We start from the raw sequence: 27977 nt of genomic DNA, 5'->3' as shown, positions 1-27977 counted from the left end.
TTTATAGTGCTTTATTCAGATTAGGGTGGCATTAGGTTGTTTTAGGAGATGGGAGGAAGCCCACACTAACACTGAAAAACATGCAAAACCAAAGGTAAGGATGGAACCCAGATCCACAGGACCCATTTTGCGGTGTGGCATCTACTCTACTAGCTATGCCACCATGCTACTGTGACTGTGTAAAAGCAGCCATTTAATATGCCACAACTACACCCTACAACTATGGCCTTCAGATGTAGTAAATACACAGACATCAGTTACTTAAGCTGGCATTTCCTTTTGAGAAAATTACACCGCAAATCAAGGCAGCCACCGCACAAACCTTCAAACAAGCTGTTATAGGGATGAGATATTGCAATGCAAATGTCATTCCCTCCAAACACCAGCTCTGCCAACCTTAATTAATTTCACTGAGAGTTAATTTGTTGTCAGATGTGTTGGTGTGTGTATGTGTGTATTGATAGCCTCTATTCAGATTGACCTGTGTGTTTATTATCGTCTCGGACTGGCATCAAGTCAACTCATCTGACGCAAACCGTAAATGTTACCACTGGTTATTTGCAACATTATCAGATCCGGCCTGTGGCATAGGTGGTGCTAGGGGCACTCCCCACCAGGAGAAAAAAAAATTTATTATTACTTTTAATATTTTCATAACTAATACTATTTATAATGTTATTTTTATTTTTTCTATTTATTTAAGCATTTTCTCCCCCTTTTTCTCCCGATATAGCATAGTCAATCTGTCTTCTGCTGCTGGGGATCCATGATTGCATTTGAGGAGGGTATGCATAGTTCTAGCAGACCCCTTCTTTTCACCCATGCTTTTTGCACAGATGCCTCTAATTGCTAATCAGGGTCCTTACAAAGTGTTTGAAGACCCCACCCAGCAGACATGGTGGCCAATTATTGTCTGCTGCAGGCACCCAACCGACCATTGGCAGATTCGAACCAAGGTGTTCAGAATCTTGGCGCTGGTGTGCTAGCCACCTGGGCACCTATACTGTTATTTCTAAAAATTACAAAAGCCCTCAATACCATAACTTCGAAATTTAATATTATAAGCCTTAATATTTTTACCCTGGCACATCAAACCTCCTCCTTACGTTGTAGTTAGAGGAAGAGTGCCATTAGTGAGTGAGTGACAGTCTGTGATTAACAGTAAACGCAGAGATTAGCTAACAACATAGCAGCCACCAGCCAAAATGTCAAAAAGGCAAAAGCCCTCTGGTGCCCGGGTGAAAGGAAAAAGAGAAAATAAGACGGTAAAAACAGGGGTAATCTAATGTCCTATATGTCAGCTGATCAGAGCAAAGTTACAAGCCAACTAGATAATGTTTAATAATTTCATAAATAGCTACCCAGATAGCAACAGAACACTGCCACAATGTTGTTAAACATCATCACTGTTGCACATTATACTCCACTGTCAGAACAATGTTGATGCGTGTTTGGCTGCACTTTCAGAACGTTGGACAATGGTTAAAGAATAGAGGTCATCATCATAATGCCATCTTGTATCCAACATCAGCTCCACATTGGTCTGTCAAAGAACTTGTTATTTTTCTGAATGAGAGCAAGTGCTAACGAGCTTCTGGGATGCAAGAATGTTTCTAGTGGCCATTATTAGTTTGATGCAGGAAAAACAAAGACGGAGTAAAGGCAATTGTATGAATATAGTATTTTGTGTAATACCTTATTAATTTTATGTTATTTATAATGTATTTATATAATACTTATAATTTGGTTATAGTCACTTGTTTCTTTAATACAGTATCGCTATGATGTTTAATACTGATTGATAAATTAATGATGCAAGGAGCACCAGCCAAAATCTTGCTTAGGGCACCTGGTCAAGGCCAGCTCTGACTTTTATAATAAGAAATACATGGTACTAGAATGATTCAATATTCTGAAATCAAGCGATTTAGACAAATGCAAATAGATTCCTATTTACTTTTAATTACAGTGAACTGACCCTAACTAATAGCATAGCCTGCCTATCTGCAGCCTTAAATCAGGCTCTAGCTCGCATCAAAATTATTTTGCCCATTATAATCTTAAGATCTTAAAGTTATTTGGGTAGCCCAACAAACCCTTCTTTCTTTTTATATGGAGGGTTCCTTATGTCCTGAATTTCTAGGCAGCTAGGTTGTCTGGTACAGGTTTGGACCAACTTAAAGAAACTGCAGTTCTGCCTTAAGAAAGTCAAATAATTACCCTCAAACACTGGTTTACCCTTTGTGAGCCTGCATACTAATATAGACTTGGTAGTAGATTAGACTTCCATTGCACTGATTGAGCCATTTATTGGATTTAAATTATATTATTGACTCTAGTTAATCATTAAGCTGTGCAAGAATACAGTTTTAGGAATTATAGCCTGTATCTCAGTGATCCGAATGGTCTTGTCTGTTTACCTGTTTATACCCCTCTATATCTCTCATCACTAGTCCCCCAGTATAAAACCCCTTACTGCTCTTTGTTCATACTCTGTCCTGAGATCTGCTTTTCATATAGGCCATTTGATCACAATCTCCCTTTTGCAACAAGTAATGTATAAATCCCTGCATTCAAATTTCCCATGAGTCTGTTCCTTCTCAGGTCATACATGAGTCCCTTTTGACAGAACAAGAACAGTAAAACAAACTTTTGCTTGATTTCTTGTTCCCTCATGGTAAACTGGCTTTTTATTTAGGACAGGACGGTCTTGGGTCTTTTGTTTTATCCCCCAAAAACTGACTTTTTGTTTTTTATTGCGCTACCATTAAAAGTATTCAGTTTGTAAACTCATAATTTACATAAATAATAGTCAGGACTTGGGATTTGTATTAAATGGGCTACAAAGTTTATTTATATAAAAAATGATTACGGATGTAATTAGAGACTAATAAAAAAAAAAAAAAAAAAGGGACCGTTGTTTACATAGAACTCAAAAATTAAATATTAACAGTATTTACTCAACTATGTGTATTTGAAATGTGGTAAATCTACTTTTTGCATACAGTGTTACCTGTTGGAACTGAACCTGCGGCAACCCTGATAAAGCAGCAAGATAAAAAAAAAAAACGAAATGTAAACGCAGACAAAAGATGCATAAAATGCTCAGAACCTATGGCTCTCTAGGCTTATATGTTATGATCAGTGTTTGAGAGCAGCTGAATTTTGTGTAGTAAATTTTTTTTTTTGCTGACAATAAGGTTATAAGACTCATGTCTCTTACAGTTCAGCATAATGGAATGCCTTTATTCTGCTGCTGGGGATCCATGATTGCATTTGAGGAGGGTATGCATAGTTCTAGCAGACCCCTTCTTTTCACCCATGCTTTTTGCACAGATGCCTCTAATTGCTAATCAGGGTCCTTACAAAGTGTTTGAAGACCCCACCCAGCAGACATGGTGGCCAATTATTGTCTGCTGCAGGCACCCAACCGACCATTGGCAGATTCGAACCAAGGTGTTCAGAATCTTGGCGCTGGTGTGCTAGCCACCTGGGCACCTATACTGTTATTTCTAAAAATTACAAAAGCCCTCAATACCATAACTTCGAAATTTAATATTATAAGCCTTAATATTTTTACCCTGGCACATCAAACCTCCTCCTTACGTTGTAGTTAGAGGAAGAGTGCCATTAGTGAGTGAGTGACAGTCTGTGATTAACAGTAAACGCAGAGATTAGCTAACAACATAGCAGCCACCAGCCAAAATGTCAAAAAGGCAAAAGCCCTCTGGTGCCCGGGTGAAAGGAAAAAGAGAAAATAAGACGGTAAAAACAGGGGTAATCTAATGTCCTATATGTCAGCTGATCAGAGCAAAGTTACAAGCCAACTAGATAATGTTTAATAATTTCATAAATAGCTACCCAGATAGCAACAGAACACTGCCACAATGTTGTTAAACATCATCACTGTTGCACATTATACTCCACTGTCAGAACAATGTTGATGCGTGTTTGGCTGCACTTTCAGAACGTTGGACAATGGTTAAAGAATAGAGGTCATCATCATAATGCCATCTTGTATCCAACATCAGCTCCACATTGGTCTGTCAAAGAACTTGTTATTTTTCTGAATGAGAGCAAGTGCTAACGAGCTTCTGGGATGCAAGAATGTTTCTAGTGGCCATTATTAGTTTGATGCAGGAAAAACAAAGACGGAGTAAAGGCAATTGTATGAATATAGTATTTTGTGTAATACCTTATTAATTTTATGTTATTTATAATGTATTTATATAATACTTATAATTTGGTTATAGTCACTTGTTTCTTTAATACAGTATCGCTATGATGTTTAATACTGATTGATAAATTAATGATGCAAGGAGCACCAGCCAAAATCTTGCTTAGGGCACCTGGTCAAGGCCAGCTCTGACTTTTATAATAAGAAATACATGGTACTAGAATGATTCAATATTCTGAAATCAAGCGATTTAGACAAATGCAAATAGATTCCTATTTACTTTTAATTACAGTGAACTGACCCTAACTAATAGCATAGCCTGCCTATCTGCAGCCTTAAATCAGGCTCTAGCTCGCATCAAAATTATTTTGCCCATTATAATCTTAAGATCTTAAAGTTATTTGGGTAGCCCAACAAACCCTTCTTTCTTTTTATATGGAGGGTTCCTTATGTCCTGAATTTCTAGGCAGCTAGGTTGTCTGGTACAGGTTTGGACCAACTTAAAGAAACTGCAGTTCTGCCTTAAGAAAGTCAAATAATTACCCTCAAACACTGGTTTACCCTTTGTGAGCCTGCATACTAATATAGACTTGGTAGTAGATTAGACTTCCATTGCACTGATTGAGCCATTTATTGGATTTAAATTATATTATTGACTCTAGTTAATCATTAAGCTGTGCAAGAATACAGTTTTAGGAATTATAGCCTGTATCTCAGTGATCCGAATGGTCTTGTCTGTTTACCTGTTTATACCCCTCTATATCTCTCATCACTAGTCCCCCAGTATAAAACCCCTTACTGCTCTTTGTTCATACTCTGTCCTGAGATCTGCTTTTCATATAGGCCATTTGATCACAATCTCCCTTTTGCAACAAGTAATGTATAAATCCCTGCATTCAAATTTCCCATGAGTCTGTTCCTTCTCAGGTCATACATGAGTCCCTTTTGACAGAACAAGAACAGTAAAACAAACTTTTGCTTGATTTCTTGTTCCCTCATGGTAAACTGGCTTTTTATTTAGGACAGGACGGTCTTGGGTCTTTTGTTTTATCCCCCAAAAACTGACTTTTTGTTTTTTATTGCGCTACCATTAAAAGTATTCAGTTTGTAAACTCATAATTTACATAAATAATAGTCAGGACTTGGGATTTGTATTAAATGGGCTACAAAGTTTATTTATATAAAAAATGATTACGGATGTAATTAGAGACTAATAAAAAAAAAAAAAAAAAAGGGACCGTTGTTTACATAGAACTCAAAAATTAAATATTAACAGTATTTACTCAACTATGTGTATTTGAAATGTGGTAAATCTACTTTTTGCATACAGTGTTACCTGTTGGAACTGAACCTGCGGCAACCCTGATAAAGCAGCAAGATAAAAAAAAAAAACGAAATGTAAACGCAGACAAAAGATGCATAAAATGCTCAGAACCTATGGCTCTCTAGGCTTATATGTTATGATCAGTGTTTGAGAGCAGCTGAATTTTGTGTAGTAAATTTTTTTTTTTGCTGACAATAAGGTTATAAGACTCATGTCTCTTACAGTTCAGCATAATGGAATGCCTTTATTTTTCATGTATACATATACATCTTTGGCCAAGATGATTAAGGGCCTCGCTCAAGGCCCCAACAGTAGCTGCATGACAGAGCTGGGATTCAAACCAACAACCTTCCAGTAAGTAATGCACAGCGCCACCCACTAGGCTACCACTGTACCTGATACAGGCACACATCTCATCTTTAAGATGTGAGTTTGACATGCCCATCATCTAGAGCTCCCTGTCCATCTATCTTAATGTTTTTTCTGTGTACCCTTCAGCCAGGCACCTCACACTTTCTCACACATTCTCTTTTCAATTTTGAGAAGTCTCTACCTCTCCACATTCTCCTGCTCTGTGGTACCAACAGCACACCTGGTCCAGGCTGATAAGTAAAGTGCCTGTTTCAGCACACTTGTTCTTACAAAAGCCTGAAAAGAATAACACTGTGGTTTAAGTAGGAATATCTAAAATAGAGAATAGGTTAAACAAGCAGGAATATAATGCAGAACAGTCGTTTGTGGAATTTAGAAATGCAGAAAAACTTAATGACTCTTGACCTTCCAGAGGAGATGTAATATTTAGTATAGACAAAAATAAAGGCCATGGAGAATTGTTTCTTGTCAGATGACATTCATGTTTGGGTGGACGGATGAATGGATGGATAGATGGATGGATGGATTGACTGGTGAGAAAATGAGAGGATCGGTGGGTGTGGTGGTCAGTAAACTATGTAATTAACACAAGGGTTGATGTAAAAATTGGTATAGTATCACATATAGTTATTTTCTGCCAATACTTGGCCAGTGAAATGACAATAGTCAAATCATGCTAATTTGAAAATGTAACTTAAATTTTGTCTCTTTATTGGCTTGTTGGGTCTTTAATTTTTTTTTTACCATGTTGTGGTCTAATTTCTTTTGTCAAAAAGCCCCGCCTTTTAAATGTATGGTTTTGGCCTTGCTTTTGTTAACATGACTATTGGAATTACAGCTTCTTGAGAATGTTGTGACTTATGGAATGACTTCTTTTTTTGCTGTGTGTGGAGAACTTAAATCTATTCATGATTGTTTCAGGCTCCAAAAATAGTAAATCATACAGTGAATGAATACACAACTGAGAATGAGATTTCTAAATACTTTCATTTATAAATAGATGTTCCTACACCGTAATCTCTCATAAAAATGTTCTGTTACTGGCTGGTTTTTGTTTTAATTACAGATCTCTTTGAAGAATAATCTGCTTTAAGGTTGGATCAGACAAATGAGCCAGTGTGGACCACAGAGCGATCAGAGGCAATAAATCTTCATTTTGTGGACCAGAGCTGAGCTATGACAGCAAGTCAAGATCAAAGAGGGGGCAAAATAGCCGTTCACCAAGGGATCATGGCAGAATGCTAGCAATTGCTAAAGATGAATTAATTATTGTAATAATTTATCATTTTGAAAGTGTGGGTAGTGTTATTTACTATCCACCTTTTTCACCATGTTTATAAACCGGATGAATACACAAAAGTTACAGTACCACACATTAAACAACATTAGAAAGACTCACATTAAAAGATTTTATTCTGTTCCAGTTTTCTGATCCAAATCTGATTCTGGGGAAAATGTGCTTGAAAATAAACAAAATAAAACCATGCACGCTATAACCATATATGATACCAAACATTAATATTCTATTGGTCAGAGAGGAAACACAGTGGGGATAAAACAAGTAGTCATTCCCTTTTGGGTTTTGTTATTTAATTTACTTAAAGTGCATACACAATATGCACTTCAGTTTTACACTCGCTGATTTTTGTTTATGTACATACAAATATAAAAACATGCCATTACAGGCATAAAACAAAGAGAAAATAACTTAACATATAAGAACATGAATTACGTTGTTGGCAATAGAAGCCTTAAGTGTCTTTGGTACAAAATAAGTATTTTGAAGCATTTTGGTTTTATTAACCAGTTTCTTATGCCAATATGTCTTCAATTTTACATAATTTAGTGGAATTCAAGTCAGAATATATGTAAAAACTTATTTATCTTCTTTCTTAAAAAACAGTCTTAAGGTTATTTTAGTTTATAAGGGATTGTATTAATGGTTTAGTTGTTTTGGGCAATGAGACTAAATTCTTCTCTCATATGTCTCAGGACCAGCTTCATATTATGATGCTACTACCATCATTCTTGTGAATCGTATGAGCAAAAATTCTTTTCCAAAACCGGACAAGCTGAATTATTAAAGAGTATTTATTTTTCCTTCACCTGACCATTATTGATTATGATCTGCCTATTTTTTTATGTGCAAGTTACTAACTGATGTACCATTGCGACACTGCTTAGCATCCCAGTCAATTTGCTGTTCTAAAAAACGTGCTCTTTGCTTTTCTGCAATAAATTTTCGTCAGTTTTAATTACTGATTGCTTATTGAAAATTGTACCATGTGTTACATAAAATGTGGGGTATTTAAATAGGTTTGATCAAGTACTTTAAGTTTTTGGCTTTATTTTGTTGGATAACTATCAACTGGCAACAATCAAAACATTTTGTTTTACAGTAATGAAAAAAGTAAAGTCTTACAAGTTGTGTACTTAGAAATACAGTTTGGCACAGTGGCACAGCGGTCCAAGTCTAATTCTCACCTTTGTTTACTGCTTGTGTGGTGTTTTTCCCACACCTGTGTGGATTTTCTCCGGGAGCCTTTGTTTTACTCTGTCCGCTGTAACCTCCAAAAACTCAGCTGAAGATAAATTGGCTATTGAAAATTTCCCCAAGAAATGAGTGAGTCAGTAAAACAATGAATTTGAGACATCCTGCTCTGTCGAGGGTGTGTTCTAGGAATAGAATTAGACCCAACAGCAACCCTGTTTAGGATACACACTTGACAGGACACCAGTTTATTACAGGGATCTCACTTTCTTACTCACTCAGAAGTTTATGTATTCATTTATTTATTTATTAGGATTTTAACGTCATGTTTTACACTTTGGTTACATTCACGACAGAAACGATAGTTACTCATTACACAAGGTTCATCAGCTCACAGTTCATACAGTCATGGACAATTTTGTATCTCCAATTCAGCTCACTTGCATGTCTGTGGACTGTGGGAGGAAACCGGAGTTCCCAGAGGAAACACACGCAGACACAGTGGGAACATGCAAACTCCACACAGAAAGGACCCGGACCACCCCACCTGGGGATCGAACTTAGGACCTTCTTGCCGTGAGGCGACTCAGTCAGAAGATCAGTATAAAGCTTTCACTTAAGATCCTTAAGATCACTAAATGTATGTGTGTGTTTGACCTGTGAAGGACTGGTGACCTGCTCCGGGGTGTTTCATACATTTTGCAAAGTGAATTGGACCCACTGTGACCCTTAATAAGATAAAGCAGGGGATAATCAGACAATAAATAAACGAATTAATAAATACACAAATTTACAATTTGGATTTTGCAATGAGTGTATCTGTTTCATCCATTCCATCTTGATTATTCCTTAAAAGATTCATTGATTTTCTTTTGATTGCAAGTTGCAAACCGCAGCTCGACCACACAGACTCTGAAATGTCCCATGTGCCATATTAAGGAAAATGTAGAGTTGACGTCTGCCCGGAACCATTATTTACATAGTTGATGCTTTTATCCAAAGAGACTAACAATTATGAGTGAACAAAATTATTGAGCAATTGAGGGTTAAGGGCCTTGCTCTTGCTCAGGGGCCCAACAGTGACAACCTGGTAGTGGTTGGGCTTGAACTGGCAACCTTCATATTACTAGTACAGTACCTTAACCACTGAGCTACCACTGTCCATTATAAATATGCACAACAATGCTAAGGTATACACGGAGACTAAATGTAGATTAAACAGGTTCATTTGTTCGATAAGGTCTGCAGACTGAAGCCCGTATCCTCTTTATGCACGCGTTCAGTGCGCGTGATACCTGCGCTGTTCCTCGAGGCTCGAGCGCGCAGCCTGCAGGTGGAAAGAAAGCGTTTAGGATGCACCGTCGCTGTTCCTCGAGAGCAGGTGGAACCCACGTGCTGTCTGGCGCAAAGTTAATAGCCTATATAAAGACGGCGGAGGCACGAAGCAGTCATACCAGCTTGCGGGTTCAACTAAGATTACACCTCATGCGCTACCCAGACTCAACAAGTACTTCCACAGGATCAGCTGCTTACACTTTTCTGCACACATGGATTAAAGACAGTAAGACTGTTGTGGAGCTACCGCACCCGACGAGTGTCAGCAAGTCGATAATCGGGGCATAAATCTGGATTTGTTGGTCATGCATCGAAAATCTCTCAGCAAGGCGAGTGACATTTTTGCAGAACCAAGTGCACTCATGTAGCAGTACTGCGTGCCTGTTTAAACTGTTACACCATCCGAAGTGCTCACATTTCCCCTCATTTGGACTTCATCTGGATCATGGACTCATTTGGGATGGCAGTGAACGGTGTCAGTTACACAGAAGTAGCTGTGGTACTGGCACCAGATGATCCCTTTAAAGGACCGTCCAAATCCATCGCGCCCTGGAGCTTCAAACTGTTGGCAGCCTGGATGTCCGTAGTGACCGTACTGTCCCTGTCCGAAAACTTTCTGGTGATGCTGGTCACTCACAAGTTTAAACAGCTCAGACAGCCGATGAATTATCTCATTGTGAATTTATCACTGGCAGATTTTCTCATGTCACTGATCGGAGGGACGATAAGTGTGGTGACAAATTATTACGGCTACTTCTTCCTAGGCAGTTGGGCGTGTGTGCTGGAGGGATTTGCGGTCACTTTTTTCGGTAAGTGGAGTCCGAACAATTTAGATGTTAGACGCGCTGTTTTGGACGTTACAAATTGTAGTAGAACCGAGTTGGTTGGTTGGTACAGGGTTGATCGGAATTGTTAAATGTTAAATATTAAATTAGACTTTTTCACATCTGTCCACATGTAAACCAGAACAGTAACTGATTGACGGGCGGCACGGTGGCTTGGTGGGTAGCACTGTCGCCTCACAGCAAGAAGGTCCTGGGTTTGATCCTTTTTGTGTGGAGTTTGCATGTTCTCCCCGTGTCTGCGTGGTTTTCCTCCGGAGGCTCCGTTTTCCTCCCACAGTAGAAAGACATGCAAGTGAGGTGAATTGGAGATACAAATTGTCCATGACTGTGTTTGACATTAAACTTGTGAACTGATGAATCTTGTGTAATGAATAACTACTTTTTTTGTCATGAATGTAACCAAAGTGAGTAAAACATGACGTTAAAATCCTAATAAATATATAACAGTTAAAATTACTGCTCCACCTAGAAATACTAAACCTAAAACGCTTAACGTGAAAAAGCTGAATGTGGCTTACCAACACCAATCTTCTCTCAGTTATTACTGGTCATAAGTACCCTCTACTGCTCAGATGACCAACCCGTGGTCCAACAGGAAGGTAATATTTTGTTAAGCCTTTTCTCTCCATTTAAACCTATTATTATAAGGAAAAAGCTTAATGTACTAACACCACAACCTAAAAACACCAAACTTCTCTCAATTGTTACTGGCCATAAGTACTTTCTACTGCTAAATGACCAACCTGTGGTCCAAAAAGAAAGCACTAACTTTTTTCTTTCCATTAAAACATATTATCATTAGGAAAAGTCTAAGAATGACCTGGAAATGATCCTGGAACACCAAACTTGCCTCACTTATTTATGATCATTAGTACTCTCTACTGCTGTTAATTGTTTAGTTGTTTAGTTTGATGTTTAAAAAGTATGTTGAAACTGTTTAAATGCCGTTTCTATATTGTATTTTTTCAGCATTTGAGATTACTAATGATCAGTAATAAGTAAGAGAGAATTGGTGTTCCTAGATCGTTGTTTTATTAAGCCACATCAAGCTTTTCCCTATGATAAGTTTAAATGGGAAGAAAAAAGCTCAACATAAAAGTGATTACTTTTCTTTTGGACCACAGGTTCATTTTAGCATTAAAGAGTTCTTATGATCAGTAATAAGTGAGAAAAGGTTGTTTTTTCTAGGTCGGTGTTTTAGTACATTCGGCCACATTAAGCTTTTTCCTTATTACAGGTTTGAAACTGAAGAAAAAGCTTATTGTAAAAATGACTCCCCTCAAAGCACAATCGATCACTCACTTATTCATTCACTTACTGGCTCACTTACACCTAGGGGCATTAAGGGGTATCCACTTAAACCTACTTATTTTTATGATGCATATTTGATGAGCTGGCAGAAAAACTGAAGTACCCAGGTTATTGGTTATGCCACTAATGAGACAAAATGCATATACTATAGGACACCACCTCAGCCACATTCATTTGCACCTTGTAAGATGCAGTGTGTGACATTTCTTGTGAAGAGGCATATTCCATTAGCAGCCCACAGACCAGATCTGGTCCTTGGATACATTTTCTGTTTATTTGGTTCCTACTAGCAATTTGAACATAAACAATGAATAAGTAACATTTACGTAGAATTGACACTGAACAGAGACAGTGTGGAAGATAAAGGACAGAATGTGCTGGAAAGATTATATCTTGACTGGTGAACGCATTGGTATCCCCCAGAATGCGCTGGACTCTTCAGCTGAGAACAAATACATCTGGTCTGATCTGTTCAGCCTGTTAAGGGGGCCCACTGGGACCCTATACAGAAATATCATAGGAAAGATAAGATGAACAAAACAAATGTTATGTTCCATACATTAGATGCAGTAAAGAGTTAATTCTAATTGCCCCAGCAATTAGAATTATAGTTAGTGCACAAAACTGTCCTGTTTTCATATGCACAGCATGCTTGATTTCCTCAGTAGATTTCCTCTGTAGTCAAAGTATTACTGTCCGTATTAAAAAAAAAAAAAAAAACAAGACCAGAAAAGCTTAGTCAGAAAAGTCATTGGAACAGAATTAATGCATGTTCAAGGTTGTATAATGTCTATGTTACTGTGCTTCACTGCAAACCTTCCATTAAGAAATAATAGTATAATGGTAGCCAGCATATTTACAAGTGTGGTCAGATTGGACTAACATACTTGGAGTCGATTGGCAAACTTTTTAAGACTACATGAATGTTTCAATCCAAAACTTATTGAAACTTTTGGTAAATATGGGTAAAAAAGGCAATGAATGGTAACTTTAAATACGAAAAACGTTACCTCTATTTAAAGTAAATTTATTTAAAGTCAAAACATTTACAACTGTTGATACTTCAAGGAATGTAAAATTAGTACATGAAATGTGAGTGTGTAGTGTCTTGTCCTTGGAGTTTTTTGCTCTGTGCTCAGTGTTTCCAAATGGCACCAGATCCAACATAACCCTGACCAGGATAAACTGGATAGTTAATTTGTGCTACTGATAGCATGATGAGGGATCATTGGAATGCACTTTCATAAAATCTGATTTCATTAAACGATATGATCTTAAAGTTCAGAGTTTTTAAGAATTTTTTTTGTGTCTACTGACAACCCATGTGATTAAAGCTGCAGGATATATAGTATAGCCTGGGTATAGGCTTATGTACTGTGTGAAATTGTACTTTAACTCTTAATTGGATTATAATAGTGCCAGTAAAATTATAAACATGGAAGTCAGATGAAGGAAGCTTTTGAAAGTGATTAAACCTTGAGATGATATCGCTTAAGATAATCTGTTGTGTTTTCATCTCGTTTGATGAAATAAGATTTGATTAAAGTGCATTCCAACAATCCTTATTATGCTATCAGATTAACTCACCAGTGTATTATTGTCAGGGTCGCCTTGGGTCTGGTGCCACTTGGAAACACTAAGCACAAGGCAAAAACACACACACACGGGCAGCATGGTCGCTAAGTGGGTAGCACTGTTGCCTTACAGCAAGAAGGTCCTGGGTTCGATCCCCAGGTGGGGCGGTCCGGGTCCTTTCTGTGTGGAGTTTGCATGTTCTCCCTGTGTCCGCGTGGGTTTGCTCCGGGTGCTCCGGTTTCCTCCCACAGTCCAAAGACATGCAGGTGAGGCGAATTGGAGACACTAAATTGTCCAAGACTGTGTTCGATATAACCTTGTGAACTGATGAACCTTGTGTAATGAATAACTACCGTTTCTGTCATGAATGTAACCAAAGTGTAAAACATGATGTTAAAATCCTAATAAAAAAACAAACTCAATCACTCAAGCGTAGAAGCAATTTACAGTAGAGTAGCACGGTATTTGAAACCTAACTTCTTTTGTTCTGTCATTTTGTCTTTTTTTATTTATTCATATATAATTGCCTATATATACATACATCATTGTCTGTTTTACCACCGCTTATTCTGGTCAGGGTTGTGGTGGGTCTGATTCTCTGGGTAAAAGGTAGGAAATACACCGGACAGGTCGCCAGTCCATCACAGGGCAGACACACACACAATTATACTTAGGGCGATTTTGAGTAGTTCCAATTGGCCCAACTGCATGGAACTGTTTTGGAGGTATAACATCTGGAGAAAACCCACACACACAGAAAGAACAAGCAAACTCCACACAAAAAGGACCCTGTCCGCCAGGCCCTTCTTGCTGTGAGGATATTTATAGCCCTTTATTAAGTATTTACTCATATTTACATATTTTCCAATCACTGCTATTAACATCTTCTCGTGGTGTTTAATTAGGCCTCATAACAGGCTTATTCCCTCTATTTAGTGTTGCCAGAGGAGGATGGGTTACAAGCCTGATTTCTCTCAAGGTTTTTGTCCTTGAGCCATCTCAAGAAGGTTTTCCCTTGGTCACTGTTGCTTTTGCTTTGCTAATTGTACATATAGATTCAGAACTGTAAAGCTGCACTGGGACTGCTAAACATTCTATACAACCCAAAAATACTGAAAATGTAAAAATCAATAATCATTAAAACGCACAATAACATGCCTGCTGACAGATTCCCCAGTGGGCTAAAATGAACACATTTCCACATCACAGCTGTCAGCTCAATAACTTAAAATACTTAGGGGTCATAAATTTACGCATGTCCATGTCTTTGATTGTTGTGACAAATCCTAACTGATTTATTGAATTAATTATTTATTTTTGGACCTGCATTAAAGATAATATATGCCAATACTGTTTATTTTTGGTATTAAGTACATTTTATATTGTAATAAGTGCTAAGAATAATAAGAAAATTACTTTCAGTTAACTGATAACTAAGGGCAGTGGTAGCTTAGTGTTTAGTGCACTAGACTTCAGAAGGTTGCTGATTCAATTCCATGTACTGCCAAATTTCCACTGTTGGTCCCCTGAGCAAGTACCCTAACCCTCAATTGCTTGGTTTTGTTACAACTGTAATTTGATTTAAATAAAAAGCATCTGCTTAATGCCACAAATTTTATTAACTGACGTTTTCCTACACTAGGTATAGTGGCATTGTGGTCCCTGGCAGTCCTCGCATTTGAGCGGTTCTTTGTCATCTGCCGGCCTCTGGGAAACGTTCGTTTACAGGGCAAACACGCAGCGCTGGGCTTGCTATTTGTCTGGACTTTCTCTTTTATTTGGACCATTCCACCTGTACTGGGCTGGAGCAGCTACACTGTCAGCAAGATTGGCACCACATGTGAACCCAACTGGTAAGAGTAGATTATGTTTCTGCTACCATGCTTTACATTCAATTAGATGTAGAGTAAGAAAATAACAAATCACCATTATGCAGCATTTTATCTCTAAGCTTTGATCAAGTAAATCAATTTTAAAGGCATACTCAATACATACCTTTCCTAATTCTGCATCCAACTGTATCTGTAGCTATGAACAAAAAAACCTGACGTTTGGCTGTTCTGACTAAAGGGAAGGGGTTGTGCTGGAGGTGGTGTGGGTGCTGTACAGCAAATAGACCTTCCTGTACTTACCTACAAGTATGTTAACACCTGCCCATAAGCTTGTTGGACATTCCATTCCAAATTTATGGACATTTATATGGAGTAGCCCCAAAAAAGGCTGGGACGAATTTTGAATATAATTTTAACACAAAGTTAGGACAAGGGAAAATTGAGTTACTCAAGTTACACTGTTTTAAAATATTCCACAATAAGCAGGAGAATTCGTAACAGACATGGGTATTATGAATGGGGGAAAAAGGAGGATCCACCAAACCCTTTCTTTTTCAAATAAAGATGGGTCCCAGCTTACCACTTTGTGCCAAACTTTGTGAGAGAGTTTAAAAAATTTCTTAACACAGTATTGCAAAGAAATTGGGTCTCTCACCATCTACCATACATAATATTGTAAAAGATTCGTGAAATCCAGAATTATCATTCTATGTAGAGCATGGCTAAAAACCACTGTTAAATGTACAGTATGTGGGCATTACATAAAAAACTGTGATCCTAGTCTGAAATATATAGGTGATGAGTCCAAGTTTCAGCTTTTTTTTAGGAAAAACATCCTCCATGCCTGAACTGTCATGCCCCCCTCTGACACATGTGCAGTCACTTTTTACCTGATTGAGATTTGCCTGGGTCTCACAAAGAGGTGTATACAGTGAGGCACTACTACATGTAAATTAATCATCCCTCATGCAGGTGCCTTGACCAGCCAGCAGAGGCAGCAATTGAAGTAAAAAAAAGTCGTAAAAAACCTGTTCGACCACCCACCCCCAGACACAGCCAATTGTCGATAGTACATGTTCTGCTTGTGTTTAAACACAAGCACCTGAGATCTCAGCAGTAGAAAATCTAAATATATTTGGGTCATTAACATTGTTAATAAAATAAAGTGCTGCAATTTAGCTGTTGAGAAATAATGCACTAAAAACTGGCTTGTAATGTGTATAAAATACAAGCTAACTGACAAACAACCCTAATAGTAATGCCATGCTGTACTTCCTGTAAAACATTTGCTCTGGATAACACCCAGCTGTCAGAATTCACAAAATACAGTGTTTGGAAAACGTTTATCCAGGATGCAGGCTGTAGTGAAGACAGTGTCTGTTTGGACATTTCTTTCTTCTCTTAAAACTCTGGGTCAGAACACATGCTTTGTTGTCCTCGGTGGCCTTAGCCCTTTACTGCATCACCTCTGCTGATTGACGCCAAAACTGACATTCACTTTGAACAGTTCACAAGGCACATTCATTATCGGCTGAAAGGAAAAAGCAATTTTGTTCAGCTAAATTATATTGCAATTCTACAAAAGCAACATGATGATTTAGATAAAAACAGTGCTCTGTCTACAGTATAACCAATGTATGTACATTAATAAATAATAAATTCTTATCTATGTTAATAAAGTTCTTCTTATATTCCAGAAGCTGACAGTAAAATGCATGTTAAAGGGGAAAAATGCTGCTTTAGGATCAAGGAAGAAAAAAATAGCTAGCATTTTACTTGCCTGTCAGTGTAATAAACTTCATTTCCCTGTAACCCCAGATCTCTGTTTCGCACTCAGCTACACAATCACAATGGTCCAGTATTGACCCCTGATGCTCATTACATCTCTCTATATACATAGCTATATATACAGGTCCAGTTTATTTACTCCTCGCATAGTGCTGCCTATTAACATGCTCTGTGAGTTTGTTCCTTAAGTATTTTGATGTTATTCCTTGTTATTTAGTAGAATTGTTTATTTCCTCTGTTCTTAAAGGTCTGTAGTGTAGCATTGTTTAGCGTTAGCATTAATGTAATGCCAATGCTACCTCTCACCTGTCACTAGCTTAGCACTTATCACTAGCATTAGCACTGTTGTTAGCATTAGCTATTTACTGTAGTCACATGTAGACATAGACACAGCTTGTTTGTGTTCTGTTCGCCATTGTTAACAAATACCATGATTTATTTTCCCTTAACCTGTATTCTAGTATCCTTCTTCCTGTCACTCATGTTTGAATAAGCATTCAGGCATTTTCAAGGCCAGGTCATACCAATTTTTTGCATACAAGTGTTTAAAATTATGTTTCTTTCAATAAGATTTGTGGTGGTTAGCACATTGTTAAACTTTAATCTGTGAATTATCACAAACAGCTACAAATTATTTGATAAAAATGTAATCAGTTGGGAGGCTATGTAAGACTACTTAAAATGTGTAAATATAATGTTGACTATTGTGTTTTTTATTTCTTTTTTATGGCATCCAAGTAAACTTGCTAACAGGGCCCCAAACATGATAAGCAAATTGCTAAAAAAAAAACTCCCAGTGTAAAACACTTTGTGTACAAATAGAATCTAATTTGGTCATTGAAACTTAATTTCAAGACTTCATCTGCACTTATAATGCCTGCACAACCAGATTACATTTTAGGTAAAGCTAAAATGAAAAAGGCTAATAGCTAACTTAACCAATTAGCCAGACCAGTCTCACGTTTCAAATAACCCAAATAGCAAGTTTTAGGTGAGCTGTGTGTGGCTTACTTGCGTGAGTGTGTTTGCGACTTTGAGAAGAGATTTAGCCTTTTCCTTCATTTTTTCTTTCAAACATACAAACATTGATTCTTCAGGGTGTTTGACAATTACACACTAAATATTATATAAATATAAACAACCCTTATAATTGAAAGACGTGGCAAAAATCTTTACTATGCATGACATCAAATTGGATTCTCTGGCATAAGATACCCTTCTGATACATGATGTTTACACTGTGCAGCCATCTGATTTATCTGGGTCTTCAGCAACAATGGATAAAAACAATTTCTATCTTAAAGCATAAGTGCAATGACTTTCATGTATAATAGGAATAATAAATGCTACACTGTTCACAACAAAATGCATTATGGTGTAGCATTTAACAGTGAAATTATACATAGGTCTACTTAAACACATAGTACAATACAAACACCCAATAAGAAAAAAATTAAAAACACTACCTGTTACAGTAGATAACATTTCTAACCCTCATAGATGTCCACTATCCTATAGACAGTTTTGTCTTAATGTCCCCTTTAGTGTTTTTTATGTGAGTTAATCACATACCTTTGGACTTTTTAAGCAGTGCTATGCTTGTTACCATCTTTGCTTCTTGGCTCCCAACTCTTGCCATGGATAAAACTATATAAAACAGCTATAATACATATTATATTAATATATTAATGTTTGTAAAGAAAAGTTTTGAATTCACTGTGATACGTTTAGTTTTATAGTCCATATAACAAGTTTTATTTATGCTATTTATACCAGTGCACCATTATATAAAATAATAATCACTAAGAAAAAAATCTGAGCATTAAATCTTGTATTTATTGAGGCTGTTCTGGTGTCTCCACAGGTACTCTGGAGACCCATTTGACCACACATTTATCATCACATTTTTTGTCACCTGTTTCATCTTGCCTCTGGGCGTCATCATTGTGTGCTACAGCAAGCTGCTGCGGAAGCTGAGAAAGGTTGGTCTGATGCTACATGATGATTCACATCTGCATTTTTCTAGTGAAATATGCCATGTATGAAGCATAATCTCTACAGCAACTTTCGAGTTCGAACCGTTCTTTTGGTCACTGTCTGCAAGCTGTTATAACTGTATAAATTTTGTAATTTTTTTGGTTCACTGGGTGCTCTGGCTGCCCTGGTTTCCTTTCACCTCCATGCAGAAGGTTGATTGGCACATGCAGAAGTAGCTGTTCTGCTTTGCCTATATGTGTTAGTAAGTGAGTAAATGTGTAAGTGTGTGTTGCCTCAGATTGATTGGCACCGTGTCCATGTTGTATTAATATTTTGTTATTGCAAATAAAAACATAATACATAAAAATAACATGTCAGTATCCCTGTGCAGGTGTCTAACACTCATGGCAGGTTGGGAAATGCCCGTAAACCTGAGCGGCAGGTGTCTCGTATGGTAGTGGTAATGATTGTGGCCTTTATGGTGGCCTGGACACCATATGCAATGTTCTCCATCATCGTTACTGCCTACCCCACCATCTATTTTGACCCCCTGCTGGCTGCTGTTCCTGCATTCTTTGCGAAAACTGCTGCAGTCTACAATCCAGTCATATATGTTTTTATGAACCAGCAGGTAAGAAAAAAAGCTTTACATTTGATAACACTGAAAAAATGTTCACTAGTGCAACAATCGATACATATTTTAAATGAATAATATTTATAGCAGCATGTGGTTTGTGGTGTAGCAGGTAAGGTGAGCTTGTCAATAACGTTTCAAAGTTGCTTGTTACTATGGATATAAGATGGATATAAAGATGGTCAATAATTCAGCACGTAAGAACCTAGTTCAATGTGTACAGGTGTATCATAACCTCAGATATTAGATTAATAAAGAACAAGGCCCATTTCTTAACATCTGTAACCATTTTTAGACTTAGAAAGTTTATTGAGGCACAGTCAGACAAATATTTGTGTGTAAAAACATAAACATGACAGTTTTATTATAACTAACACTGCAGTCTATCACTGACTACATTTTCCAGACTTTTTTGCACTGCTTTGTTAGTAGTGGGGCCTATAAATGCTATACAGTGTAGTGATGTACCGTATGTAATTTGATTTATGTTTTTAGCTGGCTGGATCTCCATGTGATTTTGAAAATCTAATTTAGCATGAACATCTTTCATTGAGAAATTATTAAAAACCTCGATAAATTTTAATAAAAAGAAATTAGTCTCAGATGGTCTTAAATGAAAAGAAAGAAAGCTGCAGAGAGAAGGAGCAGTCTCTTAAAGAAGATCGCTGAGAATTAAATATGTGAAAGCAGCAGAGCAGGATAAACAACTGTACATAATTCAGCTAAATGCTGAAAATGAAAAATGAAATACACAAAGAACAATAAGCACTGAACTACAGCCGATAACCTCTGGCAAAAACCCTTCTGTCATACTCACAGCCAGAAAAGAGGGGTATAGAGCTGGAGTTTTAATTATAAACAACAAAAGACGGTTCTTTCGGACATCAACATAAAATATTACATTCCTGCACATACCCAACATTGTTTGTTTCAGAAGCTCTGTTGTGCATCGTTTTCTTTTTTGTTCTTTTTTGCTCTGTAACTCACGGGCATCTTTCTTTCTCCAAGTGTGAGATGCCTACTGCAGAAGAAACAGGTGTTAATTAGGCATCCTAAATCATGCAATCACGCATAGTTGCACCTTAGTAAGCGCAGGTCAATTACACTCCTGCTGTGGTGTCTTTCCATTATACTTTTAGACATCTTAAAAGGTAGATGTGTTATACTGTTGATGTGCTTCAACATATTTTACACTGAGACACAACAAACGAATAATTTTAGTATGATGTAGCAAACAAATTTTGGTCCATTTGGCCAATGGTCTCCAGTTTGGTCCTACATAGTTAAAATTTGTCCTTCGACTGTATAATAGTGATTGTCCATATAAATCACAATTAATAAATTCATAATATCTTTTTATTTTATTTCTGCCTCATTTTATGTACTCTATCTTAAACTCTTTTCTGGTCTTGAGCTGCTGTAACACTCCAATGTCCCCAATAGGGATCAAAAAAGGAATCTTATCTTAATTCCGCCATCGTACAAGGGTCCCTCGAGAGGACTACCATTTTTTAAACCCCTTAAACATTTAAATGGGATTTGTCAGGATATTGGCTGGGACACAAAACCTTCTTGTATGTGTGGGGTCATGTGGGTTCTTGGACTCATGCATGCTAACATGATAAGCTTAATTACTGCCAAAATGTTCTATTAATTTTATTTCATGTAGGAATAGAGAAGACCTTTACTTTTACTATGTGGCTAAAAAACCTTAAAAGGGCAGTTTATGCTCAAAACCATTCAATGTAACCAAATTAAAACAATTCTCAAAAGAAGAGTGGGTCAAACAGTGGATAAAAGACTCAAGTTGTCACAAACATTTGATTGCAGTTGTTACTGACAAGGGTAACCACAAACAGTCATTAGGTCTGTGGGCAGTTACTTTTCACATTGGTAATATAGATTTAGAATAAATCTTTTTATACAACAGGTAGTTCCGAACTTACAATCTGATTGGTTGAGAAGCGCTCTAACTGTGCTGATATTCGTGATAACAGCACAGCCTTTTCACACCACAACTGTATTACTCCGCTGACGCGTTGCCAGTAACGACAAGCTTCATGCACACAAACGTGCACGCAAGCGACACAGACTTTATTCCCGATCGCGTTTTAAATCCGTTATCTGATACACAATCTAGCGCGCTGTGTAGGAAACATAAATCCGCGATCTGATACACAATCTAGTGCACTATGTAGGGAACATAAATCCACGATCTGATACACAATCTAGCGCACTATGTAGGGAACATTAATGTGTTTGTGACGCGAACAGTTAGCTTAATAGCCCAGTTAGCAGCTCCTAAGAGTTCTGTTATCATCCATAATCCTTTGGTGTGTGTGAGAGGTTTTTTATTTCCTTTTTTCCCTTCGGAGGTTCTCGCCTTTTTCTTCTTGTTGTTCTTACCTCCCTAAAATGAGTTTTTGCAACTTGGGATGTTTGCTTTGTAGTGTTAAACTTTATATTCGTTGTGGAACTACTTTTTGGCGGAAGGTATTGTCAATATTAAAGCATATCAGAGCTTCTTTGATTTATTTTCTTTCTTTATTTTGTAAAAACTGTTGTATAAAAGCAATAGAACACTTGAGGTTGTGTGTTATCGTGAATAACATCACGGCTGTTACGATCTACGACCGAATCACAGCCGTGATGTTATTCGCGATAACACACTCCCTCTCGTGTTCTATTGCTTAAATATAGCCTGACCTAAATGCTGTAAAAACCCTGGAATGTTGATATTATTGAGTACAATCACATGCTTTAAATAAATGTTGGGTTGAGCTGGGAAGGCTTGTGGTAAGGACTGCTCCAATTAAGTTTCCCTGCTGTTAAATGGGTTAATGTATTTATAACAACTGTGATCACAGCAAGCAACAAAAATATCCAAAAATGTCATTTGAAGTGATGTGGGTAGTTAATTGTGACATTTTGTAAATTGTGCTGTCTTTTCAAGCAGGCAGTGGTACAGTGTATTACATGTATCTGCCCTTCTAAGCAGCCCTTTGTGTTGGTCAAAGAACCGCATTGATGCATGAAGAATTAGAGTTAATTTGGTTCTCTACTTTGACAGGGCAAAGCCTATTAGGGTCACAATGCTCGTACTGCAGATTATAGCTCAGCTCTAATTTCAGATCAGGAAGTTTCTAATGTGGGATCCCTGAGCCCTTTTTGGCAACACATGTTGCACCTAATTTATCAGAGTACCTGTCATTGCTTTGTGATGTAAACAACTGAATTAATTAGTTCTAATTTTTTACAGACAATAGTAAAAAGTGAGCTACTATTCTTTAAAAAGCTAATTTTTTTAATTTTAGTTCTAGTTTTAATGTTTTATCTCTGTATTTTTTAGAAATATGCACAATATTTTCATGGTATAAACATGTAAAAGTTTAGAAGAAAACAGACACAGTCCCTACACTATTGTTTGACTGCTGCAATGTACAAACACGACAGTCACTAGCTTGGTAAACAATGCAAATTGCGATTATCCATCTGAAACTGTGGATGATTTTAGGAAATGGGATAATTGTTTATGTTGGTTAGCAGTGTTAAGAGTGTTAATTCACCTGTTAAAAATGAGGGTTTAAGTAATTGTACTTACAGGTTTACATCAGGCATGCAGGCAACTGTGCTGGAAGTCAAAGGACCTGATCAAAATGTTTTTTTTTTTGTAAAATACAATAAAAACAAGAATCTGTGGTTTAATTCTTTTGAAAATGTATTAAACTGACCAATCTGACCAGTGAAAAAGTTTTATTTAGGCTTGAAGACCAGCTAAATCAGCCCAAACCAGCCAACACTAGCAAACTGTTCTAATATAATTAAAGCTGTTTTTAGGATATCACCTTATGTTAAAAGTAACAATGTGTTTTTCATTGTTTTTCATGTTTTCAACACATCCAGAGCTGACTGTTCACTTGCTGCATATTTCTCACCCACTGACATTTTCCACTGTAACGAGATAATCAATGTTACTCGCTTCACATGATAAGACCTGGCTCATGATCAACGTTTCATTAAATCCCAAATATGTTCACTGGGGTAGAGGTCAGGGATTTGTACAGGCCACTGGAGCTCATCCACACCAATTTAGTCAAACCATTACTTTACTGACCTTGCGTAATTCACAACACAACTGAATCTGCACCAATTTATTCTGGATAACAGTTTTCACACAAAAAAAAAAATGCATGAGACGTCATCAGGTCAGCGTCAATGATCCTGCAGGTCAAGCACTGTCACTATTAAAGCGCTTAATGGTCAAGCCCCGGCTTATCTCAGTGGTATGCTTTCTCCCGCAACCACACAGCGATCTTTAAGATCAGCCACTCAGAATTTGTTGACTGTTCCTAGGGCTCGTTTGAAGCTAAAAAGTGATCGTGCATTTGCAGTTTATGCTCCGAGGCTATGGAACACTCTACCTCCTAATATTCGATAAGCACCTTCGGCCACTGTTTTTAAATCACTCCTAAAAACATACCTTTGTAAGCTGGCATTTGAACAGTGAGGAGCCGTGGTAATTATAATTGTTTAGTCTATTTTTATCTGTTTTATTTTGTCTCTTACTCTTACTTACGTATTTTTATTTGGTTTTACTTTTTTAACATAATGTTGTCTTATGTATGCTTGTTCGATGTACAGCACTTTGGTCAACGTAAGTTATTTTAAGATTTTAAGATCAAATTTACTTACTTACTTACTTACTATTGCGCAAGAGAAAAAGCATGTAAATCAATACAGAACCTGGAGCATGTGATGTCTAAAAGACGTGACCAACAAAACATTAAATTAAAACCTAAATAAAGTAACCACTTTTATATACCTTAGTGCGAGAGAATGAAAATAACCTGCATAACAGTTTTCACATAGAAAATTGCACATAAAAGTATCAGACCAGTGGCAAACGTTGAATAATCAGAGGATGTATGTTGTCGGTTGGCAAGTGACACCGAGGTGACAGCAGAATTGAGGTAAATGTCCAGGTAGTGACCTGGTGTCAGATTTCTACCTCTGTGAACCTGTTCTTCAGACGTCCATCCTTATTCTAACAGCCAGACAGAAAGGGTCAGCTAGGACCTCCAGGGGTTGCTTAGGTGTCTGACTTCTCCTAAACTGCCTTTCTGGGCTAAACACAGACTTTTGTCAAAATATGCTCATAAAAGGCTTTCATTTCTGAGAATGTTGCCTTTTAAATGCCGGGTTGGTTACCCACCAACAATAAATTCAAAGGGCCCATACCACCCATTGGGCTATCACCACCACTACCATTATGAATACTATTGCAAATACAAAAGTGACTCTGGAACCTTTGTTCCATTCAGTCCCTGGCATATACAGTCAAGACAGGGGTGGGAATGTCATTAACCTTTTCTACCTGGCTAAGAAAAGTGCAAATCCCACTGACAAAGGTGTAGTCCCCTCAGAAGTACACTGCACAGCATGCTGTTCGCTTATCAGTGCGACTGCACACTGAGTAGCTGACAGGCTGCATCCAGCTGCTGTTCATTTTCTATTTTTCTTTAAAATGCTGTCGTTCCCTGCTTCTCCCATTTAGTATGATTCTTAATAGTTTGCTGTGTGAATGGTCTTCTTAAACCCTGTGGCTGTGTTTTTTGCATTTCTTTGCTAAAATCACTGGGTGCATCACAGTAACACACTCCAAGCAGTTTATGCTAGGCATATCCAGTTATGTCTGTATGTAGATAATACATTGGCCAATAGCACTATATACACTATACACTGATCAGCCATAACATTAAAACCACCTCCTTGTTTCTACACTCACTGTCCATTTTATCAGCTCCACTTACCATATAGAAGCACTTTGTAGTTCTACAATTACTGATTGTAGTCCATCTGTTTCCTTACATACTTTTAGCCTGCTTTTACCCTGTTCTTCCATGGTCAGGACCACCACAGAGCAGGTATTATTTGGGTGGTGGATCATTCTCAGCACTGCAGTAACACTGACATGGGGGTGGTGTGTTAGTGTGTGTTGTTCTGGTATGAGTGGTCAGACACAGCAGCGCTGCTGGAGTTATTAAATACTGTGCCCACTGACTGTCCACTCTATTAGACACTCCTACCTAGTTGGTCCACCTTGTAGATGTAAAGTCAGAGACGATCACTCATCTATTGCTGCTGTTTGAGTTGGTCATCTTCTAGACCTTCATCAGTGGTCACAGGATGCTGCTCACGGGGGGCTGTTGGCTGGATATTTTTGGTTGGTAGACTATTCTCAGTCCAGCAGTGACAGTGAGGTGTTTATTATGTTGATTATCTTTGGTCTGTTATCAGTTTTCAGCCTCAAATTGTTCAAGCTTAATGGTGGATGATATAACGTCTTTTGTTGTTAGCACAGACCTGAGGCTAGAGTTCAAGTAAAAGTAGTTTTTTATTGACTTGGGGTCAGAAGAATTACTGTACACTAGACCTGGCGCATCGAGTTCCTGTAAATGTCAATTGCACGGCTGTAATTGACAACCATGTCTATTTTTTCCCTTTATCAATTGCCTTTTTAAAACGTACCTTTTTGAAAACGCACACACACACACACACACCCACACCCATACCCATCCACACACATTATATATATATATGTATGTATGTGTATATATAAACGTTAGAGGGGGGCTCAGATAATGGCACAACATAAAAGCTTGACTGTTGTTTTGTGGTAATGTACGAAGAAAATCCACACAAAGAAATATTATGTGATTTTATTATGTCAGATAAAATAAAGATTGAGCTCCTAAGACTGCCATAACATACAAGACCCGCTTAAATGTAGATAAACTTTTGACCTTCAGTGGGACAGGTAATGGTCCCACTACCATTAAGCTGCCAATGTTAAGGCTTTTTTTTAAGGCCCTATATGCTCAGTTGCTCAAATTGTATTCTACTGTATCATATGTTTCACTTTGGATAAAGGCATTTGTAAGTCATACTTAGAGCTGTTGAAGGTCAGAAATAAATAACTTTATTTTCCTCTTGTTTACTAGGATTTTAATGTCATATTTTACACTTTGGTTCCATTAATGACAGGACAGGAAGTTACAGGTTAAACATGATTCATCAGATCAAGTTCAATGTCCAACACCATTACGGCCAGTTTTGTATCTCCAATTCACCTAACTTTTATGTCTTTGTACTGTGGGAGGAAACCAGAGCCCTGGAGAAACCCACGCAAACAGTTAAAACCTATAAACTCCACACAGAAAGGACCCACACTGCTCAACCTGCTCCAGGATTTCCAGAATAGTTTTGATACTGCAGTGCTACCAGACATACTTTCTAAGAAAAAAGCAGAAGACTGATCAGGGTCAGCTCCCATGTTTACAGATATAACCATATATTTCTGAATGATCTCAGCTTGGTCATGCACACTTGGGGGTCTCAGAATGAGAGTGACTTATTTATTACAACTCTATATATAGTCATCTTTGGATCAGCTTTTGGAACTTTGTGGGAAAACTTGAAAGCAGATCCTGTAGCTGTGATGTATTTATGGAATTACAGTAAAAATTGGATTTTATTTTGCTCTTGCATGTTTACTTTTTACTTTCATACACTAAATCATGTAAATGTCTTACATTGCAGATATTTTCAGTAAAATTAAATAATATGTTCTTATCACCCTTGTAATGTGTTCCCAGTTCCGGAAGTGTCTGCTTCAACTGCTGAGTTGCAACAATACACTGGAGGCAAACCAAACCACAGATCGAGCAGACATGACCGGGGAGAGCAACAGAGGCGAGATGTCAACCATCACTGCCCGAATCCCAACTGGTACTGCTTCACCCAAACTGGACAGTCAACACAGCAACTCGAGCTTTACTGACCCGCTGCCGATTCCAGAAAACAAAGTGTGTCCCATCTAACTGGGCAAGGCCTCCACTTTACACACTCTTATTTTATTTCTATTCTCTGATGGACAGTCACAATCAGCAACTTTACAACACAATGAAAGTGATCTTCTGGTCCTCACCTGTACCCAGTACCCTTTAAAAAGCAATAGTTTTTTGGCAATAGCCATTTTCTGTGTTGTCTGTATATTATTTTTGAAAATCCTTGTTTATGTTCACTCATGATATGAAGGTTGCATTCTGTTACATAATGTAATCACGTGAATATTCTAAGAGTGAAATTAAGCTGAAATATGACTGTTAATTGTTTTGTGTATCATAACTTCTGATAATTTCTCAGCCCTTAGCAGTTATGAGCACAAAATAACTGCTTGTTTTACACTAATGTAACGGTGGTCTCATGTCGAGGACAGACACACGTGAGATGTTACATATTGTTTACTCATGATTA

At 37.6% G+C, this 27977-nt stretch overlaps 1 protein-coding gene across 1 annotated transcript; it reads left to right on the top strand.

Moving 5' to 3' along the window:
• The first annotated feature begins 10144 nt into the window (after positions 1 to 10144).
• Positions 10145 to 27658, top strand: valopa (vertebrate ancient long opsin a). The gene is made up of 5 exons (XM_062995621.1): positions 10145 to 10508; positions 15073 to 15283; positions 18915 to 19032; positions 19419 to 19658; positions 27317 to 27658. Exons 1-5 carry the CDS (start codon positions 10145 to 10147, stop codon positions 27539 to 27541), a joined length of 1158 nt encoding a protein of 385 aa, XP_062851691.1. The 3' UTR covers positions 27542 to 27658.
• Positions 27659 to 27977: the final 319 nt, after the last annotated feature.

This window comes from Trichomycterus rosablanca, chromosome 5, assembly GCF_030014385.1.
Source record: "Trichomycterus rosablanca isolate fTriRos1 chromosome 5, fTriRos1.hap1, whole genome shotgun sequence".
Lineage (NCBI taxonomy): Eukaryota > Metazoa > Chordata > Actinopteri > Siluriformes > Trichomycteridae > Trichomycterus > Trichomycterus rosablanca.
This window is presented reverse-complemented; position numbering and strand designations above follow the sequence as displayed.